This window comes from Barbus barbus (assembly GCF_936440315.1).
Source record: "Barbus barbus genome assembly, chromosome: 15".
NCBI lineage: Eukaryota > Metazoa > Chordata > Actinopteri > Cypriniformes > Cyprinidae > Barbus > Barbus barbus.
Window position 1 is genome coordinate 3,553,690 of NC_136743.1, and position 27,614 is coordinate 3,581,303.

At 35.8% G+C, this 27,614-nt stretch overlaps 1 protein-coding gene across 1 annotated transcript; it reads right to left on the bottom strand.

Moving 5' to 3' along the window:
- Positions 1-869: 869 nt before the first annotated feature.
- On the bottom strand, positions 870-24,907 carry LOC306880896 (cyclic AMP-responsive element-binding protein 3-like protein 3-A). Its single transcript, XM_079434702.1, has 10 exons — positions 24,775-24,907; positions 19,158-19,268; positions 15,971-16,253; positions 13,766-13,899; positions 11,921-12,031; positions 10,674-10,780; positions 9,197-9,265; positions 7,623-7,707; positions 5,031-5,127; positions 870-3,067 (listed from the first exon to the last, which is right to left on the bottom strand). The coding sequence occupies exons 1-10, from the start codon at positions 24,793-24,795 to the stop codon at positions 2,820-2,822; spliced, it is 1,266 nt and encodes a 421-aa protein (XP_079290828.1). The 5' UTR covers positions 24,796-24,907; the 3' UTR covers positions 870-2,819.
- Positions 24,908-27,614: the final 2,707 nt, after the last annotated feature.

The following is a 27,614-nucleotide window of genomic DNA, read 5'->3' on the forward strand; positions in this document are numbered from 1 at the left end:
GACCAAACAAGTATCCTACTCTAAGTATCAAATTAGAACTGGATAGTTAATACTTTTTACACTTAAAGTTATTAATCAGTGGGCATTTCTACAGTCCCAAAATATGATATTTGAATTGAGCCAAAACCTCCAAGAAGTACATGAGCATGTTTCTTCATCAGAACAGTTTTGGAGAAATGCAGCATTGCATCACTTGCTCACCAATGGATGTGAATGGGTGCCGTCAGAATGAGAGTCCAAACAGCTGATAAAAACATCACAATAATCCACACCACTCCAGTCCATCAAGTATTGTCTTGTAATGTGAAAAGATGTGCTTTTAAAAAACAAATCCATCATTAAGACATTTTTGTTTAACTTCAAACCATCACTATTACTAATAGGCTATATAACGTTGCTTTCTCCAGGTAAAAAGTCATCTTGCCTGAATAAGGAGAGAAATATGCACAAATCAAGCACTGTTTACAAGTGAGAACAGTCTAAAACAGTATTTGTCCTATTCAGGTATATTCAGAAATCATGACATAGACTGCAAAATAGTTATGCAACCATTCCTATAATTCAAATGCATTTTGCATGATTTTAGACTAGGAGCTTTTATTAGGAGAGACTGCGCATCTGGTTATTTGTGTCTGATAATGAGAATACTCTCAAGGAATAACCTCTAAAGATGGATGTCTTTTAACTAAATAATAAATAGATCTCTAAAAACAACTTGCTAAACCCTCATAAATTGATCTTTTGCGTAATTAAAAAAAAGATTGTGAATGTGATCCACTCGACCTGTGTCGATCATAAGCTTTTCAAATCAATGTCAAGGAAACTTCCCACGCAACACCCACACAAGTGACACATGAGGTCATTTATTATACATCATTCAAGTCATAATATTTCCTAAAAATACAAAGCAGTAGGAAATAAATGCATTCAGATTCAAGGTTTTACCATAATGTTGGAAAATCTTGAAACCTTTATCTCGGAAAATACAATTTCACATACTCATTTACTGTTTACTGATTTGATCAATAATATTCTCAATGCTTCAATTATGTAATGTAAAAAATAGCAACGAGTAAAAAATGAAAAGAATGAAAAGGCTAAAGGAGAGCTGCACAGAAAGAAAATAAAGCAGCTCATTCTGTCCAAGGTTGTGCTGTATTTCCTGGAGCTGCACTGTGTGCCCGGAGCCGCCTGTGGTGCAGTTTTGATGAAAAAGCACTGACCTCGTGTGAAACAGGTAATTGTTATTCCTCGCCGCCCCTCCTTCACTTCTAAAGTGCACCACATCAGTAGCTGCACCTGAAACTCTAGTGCATGTTGGAGCAAAAGGTGATTTTTAACGAATGGAAATCAGCGCGTGCCCTTGACCACTCCTGATGCGCTGATGAACGCTGAGGTCTCGAGATGTGCAATACTCCACGGGTCCAATTATACACATACTCTGATAGTCAGGCAACACCTGCCTGGAGGTTCATGGAGGTGGAGCGAGAAAGAGCAAATACCCGCTTGAACAAATGTCCACATTCATAGCCATTTTAGGGTTCAATGTGTTGAATGTAACACTAAATGGACTGTGAATAGTTTACAGAGCAACAAAAAGTAAAAGTTGTTTAGCATTCAGAAACCGCATTTGACAGTGAGTCAAAACACTCGAGGGACTTCTGTGCAGAACAACAGTACAAACAAAAACAACACTTGAGATAAATTCTAAGGGTGAAAGATGCAGAGAAAATAGTGCTGGAGATAAACTCACATTAATGAACATCTGGATTTAACACCCAGTTGTAGGCCGGTATATTGCGCTCGTGCAGCTGCTTGATTGTGCTCAAATGAGATGAGCTCTGTGCATCAATCTGAGTTGATCAAGCGGCCGATGCGAAGCTGATCTTGGCACGGTGATCCGCACACCGCTTGGCAGGAGAGTCTGCTTTTGATGTGATGTGCCGTGTTAGGCCAATTCCCATTGATTAATCTCTTCCCCAACGGCAATGTTTAAAACACAGGCCCACATTTGGCTTTCGTGCAAATTTGTGGATGCATAGCCTACTACACAGAAAACTCTTTAGAAGTAGTGATATCAAATCTGATTTGCTGGTTTTATGCAGTTTAAGGGAGTAGTAGCACTGAAAACAATTATAGTTATTATCTGAAATCTGTTATAGTAGTAAAATATATTTAGATCAACCCATGCTAAATGCTAAAAGCAAAACAGACTGCGATAGGTTGCTTTACGTGTCAGTCAGAAGTCACTTTCTGTCTGTGGGCGTTTTTTTTTTTTTGCGGAATGAGCAGCGATGCCATAATCACATGCTTACAAATGTTGATGCAATGAACACTTGAAGATGAAATAATCACTAGATCTGGCAAACTTTGCCAGGGTACTTGCATCAAATCTTTGTATGATTTGGAACTGGATTTTGGAGATTTTGGAGCACTGGAAACGATTCATGTTAACACATGTTGACGCAGTGAACGCTTGAAGATGAAACAGTCACTAAATTGACCAGGTTACTGTATTTGCATGAAATCTTTGTACAATACTCATACAATACAGTTAATATAAGGTGCGCTAATAGCAGTTAAACTAAAGAGTCTATAAAATATTGACTTTTTCGCAACATTTTATATTTTTAAAGTTCCAGTCTGTTATTGCAGTATAATCTATTCAGATAAACCTGCACCTAAATGCCACGTACAAGCAAAACAAACAGCGGTTGGCTGCTTTGCATGTCAATGAGACAGTAACTTCCTGTCAGTGGCCAGAATGAGCGGCGATGCCTTGGTCAAACGTCTGATACAAAGTGTGCCAATCCATGACATCACTTCCTGTCTTTCTCATGCTGCGTTATCCACCTCAGTGTGGCGGCGTGGCCCGTGATGGGATCTCTGTGATGATGCTCGCCGTCTCTGTAGCTGTGGTTGTGATGTAGATGGTCCATGTCGGCGTACTCGGGCCTGAGCCGATGCTTGCCGTGAGGGGAGGAGGACACGTCCACATCCCTGTTGACTGAGTAGCCAGGCTGGATGCTGTAGACCTCCATCACCGAGCGCAGTGACCTGGACTGAACTGCAAGAGAGAGGGGAAGAGTAAAACAGACCTTATAGCGAGTTGCTCCATCATCTCAGTCTGGACACAGTGACTCACTGCTGCATATTCAGTGCGTTCTTTTCACAGTCAAACATGCATGATTCATGCGCAGTGTCAGTAGTCTTTTTTTTTTTCATTTTTATGTACATAGCATTAAACGCTTGCCCCAAAAACCAGTTCCATTATACATAAGTATGAAAACAGGATCTTGCCACATTCGCTTCATGAAAAAGAACAGTATGCACCATCATACACGCAACACATGTTCAGGGTTCTATCATCATTTACTCAACCTTAAGGGTCACAACAATATGAAGATGAGTAAATAATTTGAGTGAATATAAGGTTCTTCAATTGTACCTTTTTAGGTCCTAGAAATTATTTTCTTATCAAGACCCATTTTTGGCTGAATAATATTCTTGAATTGAATTATGTGGAGATAAAAGAAATTATAGACTGGGACATTAAAGGTTCTTCAGATCAGTGTTTTGGTTTCTTGGTTCTTTAAAGCAGGGGTTTCAAACTTTTGAAGGACATTGACTATATTTATGGTGATCCTCTTGCTAAAAAAAATAATAATAAATAATAAATAATATAATAATTTAAATATATTTATTATTATATTTTCTCTATATTTACTATTTAAAAGCAAAATATAAAAACAACTGTATATTTTCATGTTTAAAGACCCAAACGGTGTGTGAAAAATATGATATTATAAGTAAATAAAGATATAAATAACATAACTAAATAATGTAAATAATAATAAAAAGTATAAATAAAAAGTATATCATAAGTATATAAAATACCCTTTTCACAAACTGTGATGTTTTTTGTACAGTTATTGACCCTGTAAATCTAGAATTTTTTTTTTAAATATCAATTTTTTTTTTTTTTTTTTTTATGTACATTTATAACATTACATGTTATGTTTCATTTGACATCAAATTATTAAAAAAATGCACATTGTATAAAATAAAATTGTAAAATTTGTAGTGCATGTATTGTATAGCCTTCAATGTATAACTATTTTTACTGAATTTAAAAATAATCAAATTATTAAATTGTATTAAAATGTTTGAATAAATTTACTTTGTATCAAGCTGACTATCCATTTATTTCCAACATTCTAGGTACCTCAAGAACATCTTTTCAATTCATATTTATTTGTATAGTGCTTGTCACAATAAATCTGAAACCTTTTACTGTTAATTTTGTAAAGTTACTTTTTTTCTGTTCAATTTTGCATGGACCCCCTTGAACCCTTTTGTGGAGCCCAATTTGAAAACCTTGAAAATTTTAAAAATGGCAGTAAATGATGGTTTCTAAGACTTAAAAACTACCCAAAGATACTCTGTTTTCAGCATCTCCCTCGTAACCTTGTTTTGTCGAACGCTGTCAGAGATTAAACCAAGCGGAGTACGAGAAAGGTCAAACTCGAGTTGCGAAGAAAAGTTGTGCCACATGAAAAATGAATGCTGGTGAAGGTTCAGTGTGTGTCTGTTTTTGTGAGGAACACGTATTGTATAACGTCTGACAGCTGTGACCCCATTGCTTTCTGACTGCTGTCACCGCTCAGGAAGTACAGAAGCGCCTGACGACGCTCAAATGTGAGCTATAAATTGTCTGTTCACTTCAATGTTGCAGCCTCGCAATAGACTTTGACCTGTTAAAGAATACCTGAATATAAATCAGGTTACGCCTTGATGTGGAGTGTCTGTATTATACAGATGAAAATCAGCAGCTTATACTGTATATGTATAATGGCATTTTGAGTCAGTAAACAAGGTTCACTGTACACCTCAGAGATGTCTGGTAGTTACAAAGTTTTCTGAAATGCATTCAGAAGCATAATACGATGCAAATGCACCCCTTTTATGATGCTTGCTATGATCTGCAGTGCTTTTCATGTGGCATGATGTCCAAGCCGATGTTGACTGACCTTTCATAGCGCTGAAGTCCCCGGGGTCAGCGGCCCTCCTGTGTGAGATGGGCTGGAGGCTCGGGATGAGAATGAGAGAGAAAGAGAGGACCAGCACCTAGGAAAAGGAGGAATATTAAACGAGAGGAAGTAAATAAGCAAGTCCTGCTATATTGGTCAGCTGATGACCTACATCCGTTAAACGGCTTGTTCCAATCAACACTTTCATTATAATCATCATCCTCATTTGTGTTCTCTTTCCGCTACACGCACAGGAAAGATAAAAAGATGCAGAAAAACAAGGATGTTATTTACTATAGTCAGCTATATTGCAATATCTTTTCTCACATACTTAAAATTATAATTATGCATACCGTTCAGAAATTTGGGGTTGGTGTATTTTTTAGTTTTTGGTACATCTTATGTATTTCTCACCAAGGCTGAATTTGTTCGATCAGAACAAAAAACAAAAAAAGTCAAATATTTTTACATTTTAAAAAAACCTGTTCTATTTCAATATATGTTAAAATTATTATTTTTTTCCCTGTGATTTTCAGCATCATTACTCCAGTCTTCAGTGTCACATGATCCTTCAGAAATCATTCTAATATGCTGATTTGCTGCTCAAGAAACACTTCTGATTAATATCAATGTTGAAAACAGTTGTGCTGCTTCATATTTTAGTGGAAACCATGATACATTTTATTTTTCAGGATTCTTTGATGAATAGAATGTTCAAAAGTACTGCATTAATTTAAATAGAAATCTTTAATAATAATAATCTTTTGTATCTTTATGTATCTAAATGTATTTACTGTTATTTTTGATCAATTGAATGCTTCCTTGATGAATAAAAATATTATTTGTCAAAAAAAAAAAAACTCTTAAAAAAGAACAGTAGTGTACATTAATAAATTCTAATTATTATAGTTTATCATAATAAAATTCAGTCCTTCCTTCCTTCCTTCATTTCTCCTGGGCTTTTTTCTCCCTAACTTATTTTCTTCCCCCTTTCTTCCTTTTCAGCTCTTTCCTTTCTACACATGTTTTTGAGATGCTGTAAATCACGAAGTCTGCTCTGTACACACGTCAGCAATATTGTAATATCCAGGCAGTCCACAACATTTATCTTCATGGCATCTGTGTTCTTATTAATTCAAACACCCTCCCAGTGCTTCACTTTCGAAATTATTCATTCATCTGCTCAAGGGAGAGATTCAAGCTAGGATTTATTAGTAAAGAAGAATGTAATTGTATCGACTGACACATCTTAATAGAGAGCGGACAGCGGCGAGTACGAAATGTCCTGCAGAGCAGAGAGACAGACCGTTTATGATACCACAAAAAATTAAGACTTATAATTGTTTCTTCTGGTAATTTTCTTTCACTGTCAGGAGTATACAAAGAAGTATGTGAAGAACAAAGTTCAGATAATTTGGAAGAACTTCTTTCATTTTGTAAAAAAATTATATATTAAATCAGTATATTATTTAATTAAATATAGTGCTGTCAAACGATTATTCACATCTAAAATAAAAGTTTTTGTTTGTCTAATATATGTGTGTGTACTGTGTATATTTATTATATGTATAGAAATACACACACATGCATGTATATATTTCAGAAAAAATGTTATGTTTATATATTAAATATATGTATTTAGAATATAAATTATATGAATATAAATATAGACATGTAAATACATGTAAATATTTTCAAAATATATACTGTATGAATGTGTATTTATATATACATATTAAATATATACAGAACACACACATATATTATGCAAACTTCTATTTTGCATGCGAATAATCACGATTCATGAAGAATCATGTTTGACAGCGCTATTTAAATTATTTAATTAATAACTATTTTACATATATATATATATATATATATTACAAATTTACATATAATACAGTAATATCCAAGCAATATAAATATTCATAAAAAAATAACAAATTTCAATTTCAATTTCAATATAATTTATTATATTTAAATTAAATATAAATCATATACATTTTTTAAATAAAATTATTTAAAATTTATAATTTGTATTTGAGTTTTATATATTTATATATTATTATATAATTTAATTTTAATATAAATAAAACTATAAAAAATAAATAAAACTATATCATTTTTTAAAGTAGTTCATTTCCAGTTATTTTGTCATTTAATTTTTTTTTTTCACATTTTCCACTGACCCCTTTAAACCCTTTAGAAATGTTTGAGATTTCTGACTTCTTGTTGTAGACTTTATCTTGGAAAATCTGTGAAAAATTTTGAGACATTGTTAAGCTCTTCTGGAAAGTGACAGTGAGATCAATCACTGATGTAATCAGTTGTAATAAAGAAGAAGAGTGAGTTAATTAAGTAATGCTGATGACACCGCTGAAATCTCTCTCTTCTCTGGCCTATGTGTCACCGAACATTTACTTTCCTCCGTTTTCTACCTCTTCCGCAAATGTTTACTTTGAAGCTTGACTTTGATTGTGCTTCATTTATAAAAACGCCTGGAGCAGATTCCTTCAAAGCTTGGAGCTTCCTTGCTTCCTTCCTTAATTTATGTTCCTTTCTTAGGCTCCTCCTCCTGCACAGTCATCTTACCAGGATGCAGGTTCCCGTCTGAGCCGGTTTACTGGAGCCGTTCATCACCAGAGACTGCAGCCAGCGTAACTGCTCCATCAGAGACCTGACAGATAGATGGAGAGAGTGCACGCCAAGTTAGAAGAAGCGGTAATGGAACTTCCATTTGATGTGAACTTTGGAAGTGTGAAGCACTGAGTCGTGCTTTAAAAAAGAAGGATTTCACAGCACTGCAAAGTGTTCCGAAAATGTCAGTAGGGTTAAAATAAGTTTTGAAGTTCATTCCATCAACCCAGATGCTTCTAGCTCATCAATATATTCTCCAGAATACTGTTAATTTGGAGCCAAAGGGATCAATCAAGAATCCTCAAAGTGTCAAATGGACCCTACTGAAATTTGGAATTCATTCTGATCGGTAAATATAAGAAAACAGAATTTTTTTTTTTTTTTACTGTTATAGGATTGTTGTTTAATTCCGTTTGGAATTGTAAATTATGATTCATTAAGAATTTTTTGACATGGGACTGAACATATTTTTAGTACAGAACGGTACCACAGGAACAGGTTTAAAACATCTCAGGTTAGGCATGTAACCATGGTTCCCCGAAGGAAATGAGACGCTGCGTCGAAAACGCTATGGGTGTCAGAGTTTTACTGCCTCTAGTGTTTGTTTCTTTAGGAAACTGAAACTGCAGTAATATGTAGTTATTGGTACGTATTTCGTGTCTCGCTAAAAAGTGCACCCAGGAACGTAAATGCCATGAGACTAGGTTGGATAAATTCTGGTCTTGAATGCACATGAAAAACACATTTTCTTTCCATCTTGCCTAACAACACTGTTTAAATGTGGTCATTATAATGCACCGCCGATCATGGTTTATTGTGCTATTTAATGTTTGTTTTCACTAGACGTCTGCTTTAAATTTAATAGCTGATTTGTATGGCATGTTAAATAGACTGTAAAATAACCAATACAAGACTGAAAGAAGAGACATTTTGTCTCTTAAATCTCTTAACGGAATGTGACTTTAGGAGAGTCAGGTTTATAGCACATTTAAAGAGCTAGTTTACATGAACAGGTTATAAACCCCTATAGAAGTTCATATTTTAAAACGGTGTATCTCAGCTGGCGGGTCATGTTGTTACTGTCCATGATATGTTTCTATAAAAGTTTGTTTGTTGCTATTCATAATTGTATGTTTCCTTGAGTTCATTTATTCTATGAATAAAAAGTTATTCAAAATTTAAATATGAGCTAATACATAAACAGCAGGAGGAGAGAAAGCAGTGTCAGATGATAATAAGCATCTAACTATATAATCATGCATAGTTCAAATACCAAAATAAATCAGAAAATGGTAGAAGCTGGCCAAGATGCCAGAAAGATTGCGACATGCACTCATCCTCAAAGACTTTAGGAAGAAAATTGTATGCTTAATTTTACTTAATTTATACAAAAAGCAGTTTCAGTACTGTGTTGGGCCACTTGATGTCCAATGTAAATCCAGATTCTGAAGCAAAACCGGTTGAGAACCATTGATTTATAGCCCTGTCAGAGCGGAGAGGATCTGATATTGTTGTAAAATGAGACTTACGTGTTGGTCTTCTCCAGCTGGAGGACTTTCCTCTGTAATTCCTGATTCTGAGCGCTGCAGGCAGCCATCCTAGACCAGAGTATATTGGCCAATTACTCATAGTGATAAATCTGACCTACAAACACTCCCACATACACTCTGTCTGTCACAGCAAGTGTCCGTGTACACACAAACACTCCCTAAATCAGTGGTCGGCAACAGGCGGCCCGCGGGCCAAAAGTGGCCTGCTAGCAATAATATCTGGCCCGTGCCCGTAGCCAGATTATTTTGATAGTGGCTGGTTCTGAAATAGATTTGTCATGCCAGCAACAGTTACTCACAATCAGAGTATGTGAGCGGAGCAGAGCACGGAGTGGAGTGGTGTGATTTTGAATGGAGCGAGGAGCAGATTTTTAAAAGTCGGAGCGTTGTGGTTTTCTTTGAGGTCAGTACAATCCCACTGGTGTTTGTTCACCAGACTGGTTTGTGAATGTGTGAATAAAAAACCAGCAAGATGGCTGTGGTGCTTTTATTGACTGCAGCGCTGGCTGTGAAATGAGTTTGTCCTTTGGACAGATAAACCCACGGGCTCTTCCTTAAAGGGCAATTTCATGCCCGAAATTTGTGCAGCAGTGTGTTCTAAATAAGTTCTCCAGCCTCTCGGAGGATATTCGATTCCTTTGATCCTAAATTAAGATAAGTTCGAGCCTGGATTTTTAATGACTTTCGACCTCAATTTCAACTTAACTGCAAGTTTACTTAGTAATGAGTTTCTTTGATGTCATATTCATTCATTCAGTCAGGCTGTGTTTACTTGTAGCACAAACAGGACATCTGAGGTGAATGCTTTATTGTACGCAAGTCAGGTACATACTATACAGCATTTCACAATATAAATTACCATTCAAAGATTTGGGGATGGTAAGATTTTTTTTTACTGTTTTTAAAATCTTTTCTGCTCACCAAGGCTGAATTTATTTAATCAAAAATACAGTAAAAACGAGAAATAATATTACTGTTTTGTAATAGCACTGAATTTTCAGCATAATTACTCCTGTCTTCAGTGTCACATGATCCTTCAGAAATTTTTGTATTATACTATTATAAATATTTGTATAGCGAAATCATTCCAATATGCTGCTCAAGAAACATTTCTGATTATTATCAGTTATCAAAAACAATTGTGCTGCTTAATATTTCTGTGGAAACCATGATACATATTTTGATAAATAGAAAGTTCAAAAGAACAGCAGAAACTGAAGTCTTTACATAGAAAGCATAAATATCTTTCCTGTCACTTTTGATCAATTTAATGAATTCTTTATGAATAAAATCAATAATTTCTCTAAAAATCCCAACCCTAAATTTTGGACAGCTGTATGTGTGTGTGTGTGTGTGTGTATATATATATATATATATACATACATACACATCTATATATATGTGTATTATGTAATTTGATGTGTTGATGTACGTATATATGCAAGTGTATAATCACCTGCCCTCCAGTCCATCTATATATTCCTTCTTTTTCTTGCGACTCTCCTGAGCCGACTGCTTGTTGCGGATTTTCCTCCGAATCTTCTTCAAAATCTTTTCTTCGTACTAAGAAAGTCATGAGAGAACAAGCCAGACAAAATGTCAAGTTGAATTTATCTTGAAATGAGAGGGCTACATTTCAGACATTTATTTTGATAAAGATTTGATTAGGTCTGAAACCTCAGGCAGAACGTGAGTCAAATCAAATCAGCTTAATCTTCTCATTATCCATTATCCTAGCACACAGAGGGAAAAACCTCTGCTGCTGACAGAAAGGTGTTTTTTCGATGAGAGGTGCCTTTCATCACTGACTTCATTCATCTCAGCTTCTCTAAAAGCCTCTTTCCTTCCTGCTGATGTCTGATCAGGCTTCCAGCAGTAAATATAGAGACAAGGTGCAATGACACGTGTAGGACACAGAAAGTTTGTTACTGTGATGATATTACAAGTGGTCATGTGATGTTATGAAGCAATCACCTTGAGTATGAGAGATGCTTTATACCTTGAAGACTTTAGATATATCAAGGTGGAGCAATGCAAAATGTAGCAGAATAAGTCCCGTCCTTTAAACAAAGAACCAATCAGCATCATCAGATCAAAAACATCACAGTAATCCACATGACTTCAGTCCACCAATTAACATATTGTTAAATGAAAAGCAGCATGTTTATAAAAACAAAACCATCATTAAGACGTTTTCAATTTAAGCCGTCATTTCTGGCCAAAATATGAGTCCATAATCCATAATAACGCTTCCTCCAGTGAAAAAGTCCATCTCCTGTTGTCCTCTCACATATCCACCCCACCCACATATTTGTTTTGGCTTGTAAGCGGTGCTTGATCTGTGCATATTTCTCTCCTGATTCAGATGAGACGACTTTTTGACTGGAGAAACATCTTAATGATAGCATTGATAGTGGCTTTTCGTCTCAGAAGATGTTAATTGATGGACTGGAGTGGATTACTTGTGGATTATTGTGATGTTTTTATCAGCTGTTTGGACTCTTATTCTGACGGCACCTATACATTTTTAAGCAAATTTTCTCTTCTATTATTGCTGTTAGTTTTAATTTGCAATAGCTTGAAAATATGGCTGCCAAGTGGTCAGACTTTTCTTAAAAGGAACAAGAGGTTGAGGTTTGACTCAGTTATTAGCTCATTATGGCAGAGTTTGGATAGAGTGCACGGTCTAAGTGTTCAACATACCTTGTTAAGTGGCAGTTGGCTGGGAAGACTGACTCCTTCCTTGGCTAAAAGTTTAATCTCATCTTCATTGAGAATCAGTTCTTGCTGGGATTGCTGGGCGGAGGGTTTCGACTAGACATAGAAACACATTTTGTTTCATGTTCTTTCAAATTCGTATTGCATGTGTTGCATTATTTCTTTTGAGAGCATCCGTAGATGACTAGTCAGAGCTAGACAGAGCAGCAAAGTCCCACACAAGGACACTATATTTAGTCTCAAGTATCAATGCACTGCATTGCATAATGACAACAAATCCATTCAGACTCAGGAATTCAAAAAAGTGCTGCACAAATACATCTGCTCACTTGTTGTTCAGCGTACATCACATAAATCAATGACTCAATGCAGCATCAAGCCAAACACTGAAACAGCATCTGTGGAGGTATTAAAGCACTGTGAAATGCATTAACAGCTCTCTATTGTGCTTTATGTTGCCCAGGAATGTTTACAGGTCAAAGTCATTATCAGTGCGCTGTATGGGAAGAGCTGTTTGATTGAACACATTCTAAACATGTTTTTCCTTGCTTCCTTCCTTAATTTATGTTTTAACTGTTAAAGGCCCCTATGTTCCATTCCATTTTTAAAAATATATATATATTTTTAGCAGCCTTGCATTAATCAGCTCACTGATAACATGCACAGTTTGCATGCTTTCAGATTTGCTCTATGTTGTGTCTTCAAATTTGTCTTTGCATTTTCAGGGCATTTTCAGCATCCTATCCTTGAGGTTTTAAGCTAAAAGCTTATTTAAATGCTCTCGGGACACCTGGATTCTGTTGCACTCCACTGCACATGGCACTCATTCTAACTGTAACTGAACACACCTTATGTAAATGCCACTTAAGAAGTGCATATCAGGTCAACCTGAGACAGTCAAAATATATTGGGCATCCTTAAGATTGATTAGTCAGCTGGGTAGGGAACCCCTGGACTACTTGTTTTTGAAAATATGTTGGTTTTAACATCTTTAGCACACAAATATTGGGTAAAACACTTTTTTTATTGTTTTTCATTTGGAATAATTAAGAAAAAAGTCCTATGCTCACCGAAGCTGCATTTATTTGATCAAAAATGCAGTAAAACAGTGATATTATGAATTATTATTACAATTTAAAATAATTTTTTTTATATATATTTAGCCTATTATGAAATGTAATTTATTCCTGTGATCAAAGCTGAATTTGCAGTATCATTACTCCAGTCTTCATTGTCCCATGATCCTTCAAAAATCATTCTAAAATGCTGATGTGTTGCTCAAGAAACATTTCTGATTATTATCACTGTTGCTTTTTATAATCATTAATCAATTTGCTGAATCATATTTTTCTTGTGTGGAAACTGCTTGTTGCAATGCATTCTGGGAATGCCTTAGTGAAGAATGCATGCAAAGCCTTTGATTATAGCCAAAATCAAAAGTTGGTACACTGTAAAATACTACTTGTAAAATAATACTAATTACTTTTTCTGCAAATTTTCTTTGCAATTTACTAGCAAATTCAGAGTAAAAATTGTTAATCCTACACCAGATTTTTTTAAATAAACATTTTCTAGGTATCTCGTAGTTTTTGGAGGAGAGCTTTTTCTTTTTCTCTGTCATGTATTGCTTCTTGAGTTCTTCCACTGTTTCCACAGTTCATCTCCTGTTTTCTAGGATGAAATCTGACATCTCTCTGTCTCTCATCTAGCTTGTTGTCATTAGCATCCCTGTGGATGTCACACAGCTGTATGTTTCGCACTGAATGTCACGGCAGAACGGTTGAGTCACACACACTACATGACGTCTGTTTGTGTTCTCTCAGTACTCACTGTTTCTCCGATGTTGGAGAGCAGCAGGTCTTTTACGGTGAGCTGGTAAACGGTGGCTGGTAGAGTTCTTGGCATTGCTGATGTGCACTGAGAGTCTGTCAGACCTTCAGAGAACAGGCAAGCCTCCCAATCTGCTGCACTCACAACACACACACACACACACACACACACACACAGAATGCAGTTTACATCACACTATGTCTGAAGACCAGCAGACAGCAAGGATCTTTCATTTTCTGAGTGCTTGTTAGTACACTGCTGTGTGGTAGATGCTGTTCTGGTGCTTTCTAAGGTGTTGCTGGGGTGTTCTTAGCACATTTATACATGGTTGCTACTGTTCTTGGGTGTTACTAGGTGGTTGCTAAGATGTTCTGATGGTTGTTAGCACATTACTAGTTGGGTGCTACCTGCTCTAGGGTGTGTGTCCCCAAAGCATCATTAGCGAACAATGGTCGCAAGTTCCATTGAGCTCTATTGGTAACGACAGAATTTGTGACCATATAGTTGCTTTTGGGAAACCTAAGTAGAATAGGTGAGTTCAATTAGTCTTTATTTTAATGTCATCAGTGATAGAAATATGATTTAAGACGGTAGTGTAAGCAAGTTTAGTTTGAAAAAGTTTAATAGTAATTAAATAATACAATTATTGTTGACGTTGTCAAGGTAACATTTGATCAGTCCTTGCTTTCACAAAGAGAGTTCCAAACGCTTATACAAGACAGTAATGCACAACACCCTTCAAAGAACACACTTCAAGGGCTCTGCCCTTCGAAGGGAGTAGGGCATAGCGATGCTCAATTCCATATAGAATTTGATAATTTATACTTTTTTGAGTGTAATTATTAGGCTATATATAATAAATAGCATCGAATATAATAGTTTTGTTGTTAATCTTAACCTCTATTATGTACTAAATGAGAGCTCCCTGTATAGTTTCCAGCATTAGTTGGGAGAGATTCTTTTGGTATCAGCACATATTCTGAATAATCACCTATCAGTATTGGCTGAGAAATCCAGTATCTGTGCATTCCTAGTTGATATTTGGTTGATAGGGTGTTTTGAGGCATCTTGTTTGTAATGTGATTGTACAATAGAAAGAAATTTTAAAACCTCATTTGAATGCCGAAGAAATGTTACATATGCATCTTTTCTGATTGAATCTGAAATATGTCATTGGTTTTACAATCACATTTTCAGCTTTTGCAATTACTGAATTGCTGGGAGTTTCGGTGACCTCAGACCTGCATTAGTGGCACTTTTTAAAACCTCTGCTGTGGTGAAGCAGTAAGTAAAACTCAGATCAGTTATTACAGTCTGCTTCCTCTGGAAGATCACAGGCTTCTCCTGCCTGCATCAGAATTATAAGTGTATTAAATTTGACTCTGTTCAGGTTAGTGATTCTTCACTGCATTTACTCAGGCTTTGAACTCTGAAAGCTTTGAAAGTCTATTGTGTGTTCTGATGGTTTTGAAGAGCCTACAGGATTTTATGATTGAAAGAATAAATGGAAACTCAGCCAATACCCACATTATTTGAGATAGCTTGCAATTTTACCTTATTTCGGCAATTTTGAAGCAAGTCAATATCAGTTAATTAAGATCCATGAATCCCAGGTTAACCGAGATCAACAAAATGTTTGTATATTTACCTGCAGGTATAATACAGAAAATTACAGTGAGCATCAGTATGGCCTACACAGAGGTTAGTACACTTGACCAATGAAAAACTTGAATAGAAAAACATTTTTTTTTACTGTGTTGCTTTCTTAGCATAAATTCAAGTGTTTACTCTAATTGACCTATCTTAATTGCATATTTACATAAAGATTGTTGATTGCAACACCCCCCCCCCCCCCCCCCAACAAAAAATAAATAAATAAATAGATTACTTAAAAAGCAATAATTCTGGGCTTCTGTGTGGCAGTGCTATTTTAGTATCCTTAATATTACATTTTCTGATTTTATTTTAATTTGTTAAAATTTTTGTCATTTTGTTCATTTTTATTTTTTTAACTGTTCAGTTTTTATTCATTTTTATTTTAGTTACTTTGGTATGTAAATTTAAGCTAAACAAAATTGTGATATGTTGCCTTTGAACAAGCTGGAATACTGTAAGTAAGTTTAAGGTGTTTTATTTTTCAGTTCAAGTTTCAAGTTACAAAGTGTTTTTTTTATGGTTAGTAACTGTTGAAGAGTGCGGTCTCACCCAGATCAATGGAGATATCAGGCTCTGTGTTTGTGACAGGTGCGTTCTGCTGCTGAAGATGCTGAGGAAGAAGATGAGGATGCTGAGGGAGGAATACAGTGTCAAAAAGCGGGCTGGCGGGCGGCGGTGGGCTGTCCTGGTGGTCAGAGGGGGTGTCGTCGCTGATTCCGCTGTCAGAGGGTGAGGGGACCCAGAGAGGAGAGCAGGGCTGTGACACGCCATCTGACGCTTGCAACAGGGAGTCCAGGAAGTTATCAACAACACCTTCATCACGACACAGAATCTGCAGGAACACAAATAGAAAGTAATCAAACAAACTGTAATGTGACTCACACATCGATGATACATGAACACACCTGCATCATAGCGGAAACACACATACACAAACTAAAACACACATATAACAATATTTCAGATGAGGCAGAGGCATTTTTTAGGTACACCTTGCTAGTACCGGGTTGGACCCCCTTTTGCCTTCAGAACTGCCTTAATTCTTCGTGGCATAGATTCAAAAAAGGTGGGGAGGGGTGTGTGGCCAAGTATGGTGACCCATACTCAGAATTTGTGCTCTGCATTTAACCCATCCAAGTGTACACACAGTAGTGAACATACACCCGGAGCAGTGGGCAGCCAATGCTGCGGCGCCCGGGGAGCAGTCGGGGGTTCGGTGGCTTGCTCAAGGGTCTCACCTCAGTCGTGGTATTGAGGGTGGAGAGAGTGTTGGTTATTTACTTCCCCCACCTACAATCCCTGCCAGACCTGAGACCTGAACCTATGACCTTTGAGTTACAAGTCCAACTCTCTAACCATTAGGCCACGACTGCCCTTTCAACAAGGTGTTGGAAACATTCGTCAGAGATTTTACACTGCAAAAAATGTTTTTCTTAGATTTATTTCTTGTTTCCAGGCAAAATATCAAAAAATTCTTAAATTAAGAAGGATTTTCTAGACAAGTAAAAATAATTGTCTTGTTTTCAGAAAAAACAAGTTAAAATTAAGTGAGTTTTTGCTTGAAACAAGCAAAATAATCTGCCAATGGTGTAAGAAAAATAATCTTGTTTTCTGTTTGACATTTTTCTTACCCAACACACTGCACATTTTCTGAAAACAAGACAATTATTTTTACTTGTCTAGAAATTCCTACTTGATTTAAGAATTGTTTTATTATTTTGGCTGGAAACAAGACAAAAAATCGAAGTAAGAAAAGCATTTTTTGCAGTGTGGTGTTACGTCTTGAGACGTATTGTGTATGTTTTGCTTTGCTGGTCCTTTCTCTCTCTCTCTCTCTCTCTCTTTCTCTTTTGTCCCACCCTTTCTTTCATATGATTGGATCCTACCAAAGTGATCTCCAGATCTGATTGGTGCTAATGGGACCAAGGAGAGGCAATAAAAGGATCTGCAGCACCTGAGGAGGGAGCTCTGCTCAACTTGTGATTTCCTGTTGTTCTATTGCACATGTGCTATTGTGTGTTTGCTACAGTGTGTTTCTGCTGTTGGCTTGCCTGTTGTGTGCAGTGTGAATTTATGGTTTTGAGTTAACAAATTGTTGTCAATCTCATTCCCATAGTCGTTTCCACACTTGGAAGTTGTAGGGGGTGAGTGCCATTTTATTTTGTAAATATTGTTTTCTGCTGTTTTCATTAGATGGGGAGTTAGGGTAACGTATTGCACTTTTAGTTTTTCCTTTGTTAGGGAATTTAGTCTTTTCTGTTAGGAGCTAGCTTGGTGTTTGTTTGTTGTTTTGGCCTTTGCTCACCCCTGAAGTTGTGCCTTCACTTGTGGTTTTGTAAATAAATGTATAAAGTATCTTTGATTTGTTGATTCCAGTTTATATTGCGGCCTTACCCTAGACAGGGTCGTAACAGTGGTCCATATTGACATGATAGCATCACACAGTTGCTGCAGATTTGTCGGCTGCACATCCATGATGCGAATCTCCCGTTCCACCACATCCCAAAGGTGCTCTATTGGATTGAGATCTGGTGACTGTGGAGGCCATTTGAGTAAAGTGAACTCATTGTCATGTTCAAGAAACCAGTCTGAGATGATTTGAGCTTTGTGACATGGTGCATTATCCTGCTGGAAATAGCCATCAGAAGATGGGTGCACTGTAGTCATAAAGGGATGGACACGGTCAGCAACAATACTCTGGTAGGCTGTGGCGTTTAAACGATGCTCAATTACTACTAAGGGGCCCAAAGTGTGCCAAGAAGATATCCCCCACATCATTACACCACCACCACCAGCCTGAACCGTTGAGACAAGGCAGGATGGATCCATGCTTTCATGTTCTTTATGCCAAATTCTGACTCTACCATCTGAATGTCGCAGCAGAAATCGAGACTCATCAGACCAGGCAACATTTTTCCAATCTTCTATTGTCCAATTTTGGTGAGCCTGTGCGAATTGTAGCCTCTGTTTCCTGTTCTTAGCTGACAGGAGCGGCACCCGGTGTGGTCTTCTGCTGCTGTAGCCCATCTGCTTCAGGGTTCGATGTGTTGTGTTCAGAGATGGTATTCTGCATACCTTGGTTGTTACGAGTGGTTATTTGAGTTACTGTTGCCTTTCTATCATCTCTAACCAGTCTGCCCATTCTCTTCTGACTTCTGACATCAACAAGGCATTTTCGTCCACATACAATCCCAGTAGATCAGTAGTTTTTGAAATACTCAGACCAGCTCGTCTGGCACCAACAACCATTCCACGATCAAAGTCCCTTAAATCCCCTTTTTCCGCATTCTGATGCTCTGTTTGAACTTCAGCAAGTCGTCTTCACCACATCTACATGCTTAAATGCATTGAGTTGCTGCCATGTGATTAGCTGATTAGCAATTTGTGTTACCAAGCAATCGAACAGATGTACCTAATAAAGGTGTGTGTGTGTGTGAGAGAAAATGCTGTCCATGTACGCAGTTCACTAGGTTTTTGACTTCTATATATATATATATGCGCGCACACACAACGGTGTCATATCAGACACAAACACACACACAAGTTGACACAAATTTGGGTCAGGCACGTCATATGCTGTCACTGTGTTTACAGGAAGCCTTTCAGGGTGTCTCATTAATTAACAGAGTTAAAATAACTAAAAATAAAATGTTCTCAGCATGCTCTCAGCAGGAAGGTTGTCTTGCGATTTATCACATAAACTCAGGTCACAGATATCAAATGGCAGTTCACTCACGCTTTGATGTGTGATGGACCACGCGGGGTTGCACTGGTCACCGTTGCTCTCCATATGACGGACCTTATGGGGCTCGAGGAGCAGGTCTAGGAGTTCAATCCCGGAATAACCCTGAGATATAGAGGAAAGATGAGAAGTTGGAGGAAATGGGGGACAGAAACAAATGCAAACCACGTCATAAGTTGCATTCACACATTAAATCTCGTAATTTACTGTAAAGTTACCAGATTGACTTTTCTGGTAAATATACAACGCCGTGGCTTGTTTGAACTGCATATTTGTTTTATTACCTTTAGGATACCATTCACACATCAGAACCAAAATACTCATCAGCTTTGTGATGTCAGTCAACAAAATGACCTTTAAATGTTGCGCCATTTTCCTTATCCGTCCGGCTGAGGAGAAGGGCTTTTCACACTTCAAATAGTTAACTCTGGGTCATTCTACACCTCGGGTAAACAGAATCATGGGTTATCTTGCTTCACGTTTCACGCTGTTCATATTTTATATGGGGTTGCCAATTAATCCAGCACTCTACAAAAATATGGTTCTTTAAAGGTTCTTTACACATACACTCTTAAAAGTGAAAAGTGTTTTTACAGTGATGCCATAGAAGAACCAGTAAAATAACCTTTTTTTAAAAAAACAAATCTAATGTAAAGAACATTTTGAAATTGAAAGATACCTTTTTCCAGTATAAAGCACTTCTTGTGGAATGGAAAAAGTCCACGGATGTTAAAGGTTCTTTGTGGAACCATCAATGCCAGTAAAGAACCTTTTTAGGAAGCTGTTTTTAAGAATGTAGTAACCGCTCTATTTAGAACTAAATCATCCTGAAAAAAACCCTTTTATTCTGAAATGGTTGTTTGTTACAGTTTAGAGTTCTTAATTCTCGCCTTTGTGTTTTTATATCTGTAACCGTCAAAGCACCTCATTATTGATTTTCTGGAGCTCAACTATCAAACTGTCAACACACTCTCAACAGGTAAATGATTTCTCTCTTAAAATGTCTATACATTTTAACTTTCAACTTGTGAGTTCTGACGAGTCATGTCTTTTTCTCTATTTAGTGTTTTTTTTGTAAACATGTATGAGCACCTCTGTTCAGCTGAGGACTGTTGCTATGTAAGTAACAGGGATATTGAATTTATGATCCATATTGTTGTTTTAAAATATAACTTGGGTTACCTTTTATTACCTTTTATCACTGTGAAGGGCTCAGGCTACTTTGGCCTTTCATAAACATAATTGGAAATGAAAGACGCACTGTAACTCTAAACTCAATTTCGGATGCTGCCACAGCCCACAACCTCATCATCTGTAGAGCGAACCTGCCACTCAAAAAACTCACACAATGATGAACTTAAAGGCATCATAGAGAATTGTGAGTATATTTCAAACCTTGATTGTTGTTAGAGCATTGTCATTTTTTCTCCAATTACCCATGTCTTTAAAAAACATAAAAGTACCTAATTGACACAGCTGGCCTAAATCAATTTATAATTTACGGTCAAAAACTGTAAATTGATATTCACAGAATTCCCTGCATGTCACTCCACATTTGAAAGTATTCTTCTGTTGTTTAATGAAAGTTTATTGCATTAAGTATCATGTGTGTTACCATGATGGTGTTTTGTGTTTGCATGAATGACTCTTAGCACCTTCTATATATTAGTATAAACTTCTGCTTGTGGCGAAGCTACTTGTGAAGAGCTTTGCTTCTTCATGTGGCTTTCTCTTTTATCACCTGCATTATGGTGGTTGTCAGTATGTTAAAAGTACAAAACAGATTTTAATAGCAGTGTGTGTTGTTGAATTTACTGGTTTACATTTAAATTTCCTTGTTTGTAAATTACAGTTTTATACTGTAAATTTTACAGTTTGTTCTGTAAATGTGTTTACAGTAGTACTGTATTTTTTTACAAAATTATTCTGGCAACCACAGCTGCCAAAATTAATTTGTAAAAACTACAGAATTATTTTTTACAGTGTAGAGGAGACACATGTTAGATTAAGGGGGTCATTTTGAGGAGAAAATAATTATACTGTTTTTTTTTTTAATAAAGTGTGTTTTCGTGTCAATCCCATATAAGAAGCTTTCAGTGAAGATTTCTTAAAAAAACAATATGTTCTTAGTGTAAAGAACATTTTAATGCTTTAAAGAACCTTTTTCCACTATAAAGAACCTTCTGTACAATGAATGGTTCGATTGAACCATCGATGTCAGTAAAGAAACTTTATTTTTAAGAGTGTAGAGGATTTGTGTGAGTGTGCATGTTTATGAGGACACAAATGTGTATAATGACATGGGTATGACAGAGGTATTACAATATGAAGGTGGTTTATGAGGACACTATGTCCCCGTAATTCAAAAGGCTTAAAAAACATACTAAATGGTGTTTTTTTGAAAATCTAAAAATGCACAAAGTCTCCTGTGAGGGCTACGTTTAGGTGTAGGGTTGGTGTAGGGCAATAGCACACACAGTTTGTTCAGTATAAAAACCATTACGCCTATGGAGAGTCCCCATAAACCACAAAAAAACAACATGTGTGTGTTCGTGTGTGTGTGTGTGTGTGTGAGAGAGTGTGTGTGTGTGTGAGAGAGTGTGTGTGTGTGTGTGTGTGTGTGTGTGTGTGTGTGTGTGTGAGTGTGTGTGAGTGTGAGTGTGTGAGAGAGAGAGAGAGATGCATAGAAAGCACCCTACAACACTGTGGTGGCCACTCAGATTTTCTTCAGATGTCTTTGTTATTTCTAAATGGCTGTGGTCCTGAATGTAAAACTTCCCTTCACAATTTATAAAGAATGAGGCAGGAAGCTGCTCCGACTGTTAAAGTTTAACCAGGTCCATTGTACTGGCATAAAGTATTCATTTGAAAGCCTGCAACGTTATTATTAGTACTGTAGCACAGAGAACACCCATAGAATGTGACATTTGAAACACAGGCCTGATTACAGAATAAAGCTGCAGAACAGCATAAGATGTGTTAATCAATAAACATTGATTCAATGTGACCGGGCCATGCACTTGATTTAATGAGCACAATGACACAAAAACTTGTGACCCAGATGCAGCTGTCATATCTGACATGTTGAAGATGAGAAGTGATGAAGACTTTTCATCAGCTCTGCTGACTTTAAAGGCACAGAAAAACCAGAAAAGAGGAGAAATACAAATTAAAAATAATAGCATGCTCTGAACAACATCTTGATGCACTAGATCTGAAAGCCGCAAGTAAAAAATCCTTCTGCTATAAGTAAACTCGACCCCGGAGCAGTTAGAGCACTGTTTCAGAGTTGCACACACACACTGGATTGAAACAGAAATGATAGTCTTTGAGTCGCTGTTTTATTGGTTTTCTATTTAAGTTTGTTTTGGTTGATAAGTTATCTGTGCAGAATTGCATTAAGTTGTTGGTTGTGCTTAGCCGATAGACATGATGATGCTTCTAATGTTTCTAGCAACATTTTCTCACGCTAAACTTCTCTTTTTATCTTGTAGATAAGTCCTTGCATTTTATTAATGCCTTTAGGAATAAAAATCATAAATGAGATTGTTTCAGTCTTTGATCTCAATTGCTTTTTGCAGACAGCACTTAGATTAAATATAGAGATATTTATTGAGAGATAAAATGGAGATGTTTGTTTACAGTAAATCTCCTGTCATTAAATTTATCCTTTGAAAAACATGCCGAGGTAATATATTTCTCAACTAGCAGATCTTAGTGGCAGTGTCTCAAATTGTGTTCAGATGATATCAAAGTCTGCAGTCAAAAGTCTAAATATGAACCCATCAGGAAATATCTTTCATCAAATTCTGTGAAGATCAAATGATTTGTTCTATGCGTATTAATCTCATAGAGATCTCTTTAATACAGACTAGGTTTAGTATAATTAAGATACTGTTATAGTTTTTATTACGTTTTCATTATCAGTTTGAACTTTTTTAGTATTTTCGGTTATAGTAATTTTGCTGTATTTTTGTCATGTTTATTAGGGTTTTTTTCTATTTTGTCTGTATAGTGTTTTTTCAATTTGAGTTATTTTAGCACATTAAATTAATACAAATGAAATAAAATGAAAACCTTCATATATTTTTAAGACTAAAATAAGACTGTATTATATATTGTTTTAATACTACAATTGATTGCTTCTGTTGTCCTCATTTGTAAGTAGCTTTGGCTAAAAGCGTCTGATAAATGACTAAATAATATTAATAATAATAATAATATATATATATATATATATATATATGTATGTATGTACAGTACATATGTGTGTCTGTATATATATATATTATTATTATTATTATTATTATTAATATTATTTAGTCATTTTACAAATGAGGACAACAGAAGCAATCAATTGTAGTATTAAAACAACAAAAAACAGATCATAAACTAAAAGCTAAAACTTTATAAATACTACCTATACACATTTTAAAAATAAAGAAATTAAATAAAAATTACAAATGCATACAACAAAATTTAAAAACTTAACATTTAAATTAAAAACAAAACAAAAAAATAAAGCTAAAAACAATTCAAATATTAAAGAACAAAAGGTATAAGAGTATAATAATGATTCTAACATAACACTAAGCCAAACACCAAAAAAACTATATGTAGTCTATGTATACTATGTTTACTGTGGAGACGTGCTGATATCTCGTTTGTTCTCGTTCCGTCTCGAGTATCTTGTCAGTGTCGGCGCTTGCTTGGCCATTTGTTGTGGAAAAATAAGGAAAGTGTGTCCAGCTAAATTCAATTAGTATTTTGTTAGATGGGTATAAAAAAGCTTAGTTTACTGCGGCAGCGGTCGTGAAGTCCTCCTCGTGTGAAGACCGAAGACTGTAAAGACCATCGACTCCACCGGGCTGGGACACCGGCAAAGGATATAAGTATCACTTTTGATTTCTCCTCTTTTCTACTACTTGTTTCTCTTCTGTTTCAGTTTTTATAACCATTTCTTACTATGTGTAAGTTGTTGTTTTCAGCATGTGTGTTTGGTAGTGTTATTTCTTATAAACTATACTGTCGTGATTTGTATTTGTTATCTATTTTAACTTTAGTTAAATCATGTCTGAATTTATGATGTCTGTATAGGTCTTTTATTAAGTTTTAGTTTGATTTAATTTGAGTTATTTTAATACTTCAACAAACTAAATGGAAATGAAATGATATATATATATTGAATTTATACATGTGTGTGTGTGTAGATACATTTATGTATGTATGTACTGATTTTAATTTTCGTCAACTATAATAACCCTGCTTTAGTATCTCAACTGTTTCCAATGCAGCAGTAGTATTGAAAGGTGATTGAATACTTTATTCTCAGCTGTTTCTTTGATTCTTATCCTAGAAATCTAACGAGTCTCGTCTAGAGTTTTAGACGAAATCTCACTTGTATACTTTAAGAAACATCTGAGAAGTTGATACTTAAATGAAACATAGGAAATCCCAAACTATGAAAGAGCAATTAAGCATTTCTTTGTCACTGAAATTGTATTTAAAAAATAAATATAAATGGCACAGTTACTAGAGAATGACCCCATTGCAATATGACACAAGCAATAATGAAAATCCCAGTAAAAGCAAAGAGAATGCAATACTTCACCTTGTCTGAGAGAAGTGCCATATTCCAGCCACTAGAATCACCAACAGAAATACAAGCAAACAGAGGAAAATGGTTAAAATCCAGAGAGAAAAACTGAGTAAATCAGTGTGATGCCGTCCTCCACACAGTTGTGTTCCTGATTGTGTTCTCTGTTCTAGGACAAAGTTGAACCTCCAGATAATGAGCCAATGATTCAGTTGGGTTGTTAATGGTCAGAGGGCTTTGACCGACAGGTTAAATCACACATGTGAGGATCTGCATTCTGTTTATCAGTGAGATTATAATGATGAAGATGATGACCTCATCAAAATAAATTAACAATTTAACAGAAGAGGATGATATCACTGTTCGACTGAAATGTAAATTAAGTGGAGCTCTGCAAGGAGATTTTATTCCTAGAGATTTCTATTTCACAGCTCAAGAGACTAAAATTAATTGTCCACCCAAAAATTAAAGTCTGTTGAATGTTAACTCACCCTCAGGCCATCCAAGAAGTATATATGTTTGTTTGTTCATTAGAACAGATTTGTAGAAATTCCATCACTTGCTCACCAATGGATCTTCTGCAGTGAATGGGTGCCGTCAGAATGAGAGTCCAAACAGCTGATAAAAACATCAGCTTTTCACTTTGCAAGATGTTAACTGATGGACTGGAGTGGTGTGGATTATTGTGATGTTTTTATCAGCTGTTTGGACTCTTATTCTGACGGCACCCATTCACTGCAGAGGAACCATTGGTGGTCAAGACCACCTAATCTAAGACCAAGACCATTGTGTGTTGAGACCAAGACAAGACCAAGACTTTGAGGGGTCTAGACCGAGTCAAGACCAAGACCAGCACTGCTCAAATTCATCTAAAGGATCCACATTTAATGCCTGAGAAATGCCTTATTTTTAATCTTTAAATACAATAATAAGACACAGGGCTGTTACCAATCAAATGAAATCTCTAACAAAATTAATCTTTGCACTGCAGTGGTGGCACAGAAGCTGCATCTGAATTGATACAATTACAAATGCATAAATAATATTGAAAATAATGTTTTAAAACAAAATAAAAACATGTTAATTACATTTTTGTATAAAAGCAATATAATTTTTTTTTTTTTAATTTTCTTGTTCTTGTGATATTGCTTAATTATATCATATTATAAAAATCCACATCTCATACACTCAAGCACCCATACTCTCAGGCACTTTTTTGCAACAATATCGTACATTTTGTGGGTCTATGTATTAATTAATTTTGATAAAATTTTGACACAATCCCTCAATAGTTTCTGACCTGGCATAACAGTATAAATCAGTGGTTCTCAGCCAGGGGGCCGGGGCCCACTATGGGGCCTTGGCAAACTTGAGGTTGGCCTCAAGATGACTTTAAATTTAAAATGATTTAAAATAAGACAAAACAAGCTTTAAAATGAACTAAAACGGGTAAAAATCCTAGATCTTTCTTAGTATTTGGTTATTTTTATAATGAATATACATAGTAATGCTAAGCACTAAACTATTTTAGGTGAGTGGAGGGGGGCCTTCAATGTTGTGAACAATAGGGGGGTCAGTGAAGTGGAGATCCACTGGTATAAATCAGATTATTTGTTTATTTTTATTAGTTATTGATTGCATTTGAAGCAGGAGGTTTTACATCCAATCACATTAATGATCAGACAGTATACCCGCAATTTAGTGATACCCCCGCAGTTGTGGTCTTGACCAGTCTTGAAACAAAGTCCCGAGTCCTCTTAGTCTGAGACCAAGACAAGACCGAGTACAAATGCGGTCGAGACCAAGACAAGACCAAGACCATCAAAAAATGGTCTTAAGACCGGTCTTGAGTACTACAACACTAGTTTTAAGTATACACCAATCAATCAGATGTTTCTCTGAAAATTCTTTTGAAGAGATAAAAATTAAATCTAAGTCTAAGTAAGTAATAGTTGACATACGTCTATAAAATAAATGTGGATATTTGATAAATTTGACTTTTCTATTATTATTAGGCTCTTTACCTCAGAAGAAACATCTAAGAGTCATCTATTTAATTTCATTGTATTGCTTTCTGGGAGATATTAAAGAGAACTCGCTTGTGATTTTTTTATATCCCAATGAGGTAAGGTGTTTGTGGACTTGCGGTGTGTATTTACTGTATAATAATGACACGCTGCATGTGCATGAACCTGTGTATTCATGACCGCTCTTAACCTGAGGTTTGGTGCACAGATAAACCCAAACCTGAAACTAAACATGTCTTTAATTGTGCAATCAGTACATGCTTATCCTGTATTTGTCCCAGCTGTTATCACAGAGGATAAGATGGCTAATATTGGGAACTGCACATTGTTCTGCGCATTAGAAAAAAAAGAGGAAAGCCTTACATAACTCCACTCATGCACAAACTCCAGACATGTTTCAGCGAATGTTTGTGTCGGCTTGACAAAATGAGCATACTATTATTGTGCAAACTTCCATATCAACAGCCTCAGAACCATTTAAACACATTTAGCAGATGCCTAAAATATTAGCAACACAAAGCACATTACCAATTAAACAGTTAATTCATATTCATATACACTATAAAAACTATTTTTCTAAGTTAAATAAAGCAAAGATTTTTGGAAAATGTTTAACAAGAAAATACTACTACTATTTCAAAACATTGTGTTAAAACAAAGTTTTACTTGATCTTTCTTTGTTACATAAATATGAAATTTACTAGCCATTTTTTGAGTGAACATTGTTTCAATAGCACCTTTTTTCAGGGTATAAAAAAGCATATTTAATACAGCTGGACCTCTAAGTACAGGATCTGTGACATGCTGTAAATTAACAGAAAATGATGT

Bases quoted from the DNA above. Each gene is read 5' to 3' on its own strand.
- LOC306880896 (XM_079434702.1), bottom strand. From the start codon at position 24,795: ATGGCACTTCTCTCAGACAAG. The intron at 13,900-15,970 runs GTGAGACCGCAC...TTGTGAGTGCAG, and splicing joins TGATATCTCCATTGATCTGG to CAGATTGGGAGGCTTGCCTG. The intron at 9,266-10,673 runs GTGATTATACAC...ACTCTGGTCTAG, and splicing joins ATAGATGGACTGGAGGGCAG to GATGGCTGCCTGCAGCGCTC.